We start from the raw sequence: 1,734 nt of genomic DNA, 5'->3' as shown, positions 1-1,734 counted from the left end.
TTTGGAGTTTTTTTTTTTTTTTTCTTATTGTGTTTTTGCACATATGAAGTTTGCAAGATTTTTTTTTCACTTGGAATTTTAGGGGGGGAAAAAAGGATTCTTTTTGTTTTGAGGGTAACAGTGGGACTTTAATCTGAATCATTGCCTGAGACTCCGGATACAGTGCAGAGGATACCAGCGACCTCATGTCCTGCTCACCACTTTTCTCTGTTGTCCCAGGAGGAGTTTAAGAAGAACAATGAAGAGAAACTGACCCGATTCCTGTGTCAGGAGGAACAGGTCGAGGTGTGCTCCTTGCTCCTGGCCCAGTCTGAGGTGAGGCCTCAGTGCCTGCTGCTGGTCCTGACCAACAGGACAGGTAAGGGACAGGTCTGTGCTGAGGTCTAGAGGGGGAGACGGGCTGGGGTTAGAGGATGCTGGGTAGAAACCAGGCATCGCAGCTCAGAGGGCACAGGTGCCGGGGGGCAGGGCCATGCTGAGGCTGGGAAAGACCCTCCTGAGATCTACCCTCACTGTCAGAGCCTCTTCTAGAACAGCGCAGGACGAGCTGTTCCAGCTTCTAGATGCAGCAAACTCCATTTCTCATTCTAGAAAGTTCCAGCAAGATCAAACTTCTGCAAAGGCACTGGTCTGAACTGAGAGAGGTAAGTTTGCAGAGATGAGGGGTCTCAGGGGAGAAAGTACCTACCTACCCTTCCTACCTCCCCACCCTTCTCCAACGGTCTTTGCCCTTCTGTCTTTGAAACAAAATTTTACAGTTCAGCTTAATGAAGAGATACCAGTCTTAAGTCCTGTTCAGAAAATCCCCGAGGTCTATGTCTTCTTGGGTGTATTCAGTGTTGAGTCACACAGAGGCGTCTAGCATGGGCTGGGCTCCTCTTCTAGAACCCACCTTCCACAAGTGGAAGGCTCACTTTTCTATGGCTTCTCTTCAAGATGGGCATCCAGGAAATCTCTGAAGAAGCTGTCAGCAGCCACCAGAGCTATTCCCGGAAGACCTTGATTGCACTGGTCACCTCGGGGATCCTGCTGGCCATCTTGATCACCACGTGCTATTTCCTGATGAACCGCCGCAGCTGGAGCCCAACGGGAGAAAGGCTGGTCAGTTCTGGGCTCCAGGGCAAAGCAAATGATGAAGCTAGGTCTCCTGGGGAGGTCCATGAATGTTATGCAAGGGGAGGAGAAATACCCGAAGAGGTACTTCTGTGCCCTCACACAGGAATGTGTGTGCATGGACATTACTGTATCTGTGGACGAGTCAGAACAATATATAGTAGACTGGGGAGCGGGGCGTGAACTGGGACCCTGCCCCCACATGGTAACAGATGGTTTGTGTCATCTATTTTTTGTTTTCCCTGGGATAGTTTAGCTGGGTACAAACCAGAACAGCTAAAGCAGCCATTTCTTTGCAAGCATATTAAAGGCCCATGGGTACCCAGTGTCTCACAAGAAGGGGACATGTGGAAGGAAACTCGACTCTTGAAGTGGTCTAGAGGAGGGTTTGGCTGTTGGCCCCTGGCCTCCTCTGGGGACGGCCCAGTTCCTGGCGCGAGTTGGCTCTCGAACTGCCGTGGCACTGTGGGCGCCTCTCCTCTGTCCTTTCTCCTCTAGGAGCTGGAACCCTGAGCGCTCTTCAGGAAGAAAGGAGTCTGCACACGCAGCTGCAGCCCCCTCCCCCTCCTCTGCCTCCCCCCTCCCCCTCATCTGGCTCCCATGCTTACGAGATAATGCTCC

General features: G+C 51.7%; 1 protein-coding gene across 2 annotated transcripts in view; it reads left to right on the top strand.

The window, feature by feature from the left end:
• CD34 (CD34 molecule) overlaps positions 1-1,734 on the top strand; it is a 21,708-nt gene that overhangs the window by 19,438 nt on the left and 536 nt on the right. The window contains exons 5-8 of one of the 2 annotated variants that reach the window (XM_010836858.1): positions 220-358; positions 592-644; positions 937-1,101; positions 1,612-1,715. In XM_010836858.1, coding sequence (XP_010835160.1) covers positions 220-358; positions 592-644; positions 937-1,101; positions 1,612-1,626 — 372 coding nt within the window. In that variant the 3' untranslated portion in view covers positions 1,627-1,715. Of the gene's footprint in view, positions 1-219; positions 359-591; positions 645-936; positions 1,102-1,611; positions 1,716-1,734 lie in introns of those variants that run through there. The other variant, XM_010836857.1, reaches the window with a different exon arrangement.

This window comes from Bison bison, unplaced genomic scaffold (assembly GCF_000754665.1).
Source record: "Bison bison bison isolate TAMUID 2011002044 unplaced genomic scaffold, Bison_UMD1.0 scf7180017864067, whole genome shotgun sequence".
NCBI classification, from domain to species: Eukaryota; Metazoa; Chordata; class Mammalia; order Artiodactyla; family Bovidae; genus Bison; species Bison bison.
Note: the sequence above shows the minus strand (reverse complement) of the source record. Positions and strands in the feature narration are given on the sequence as shown.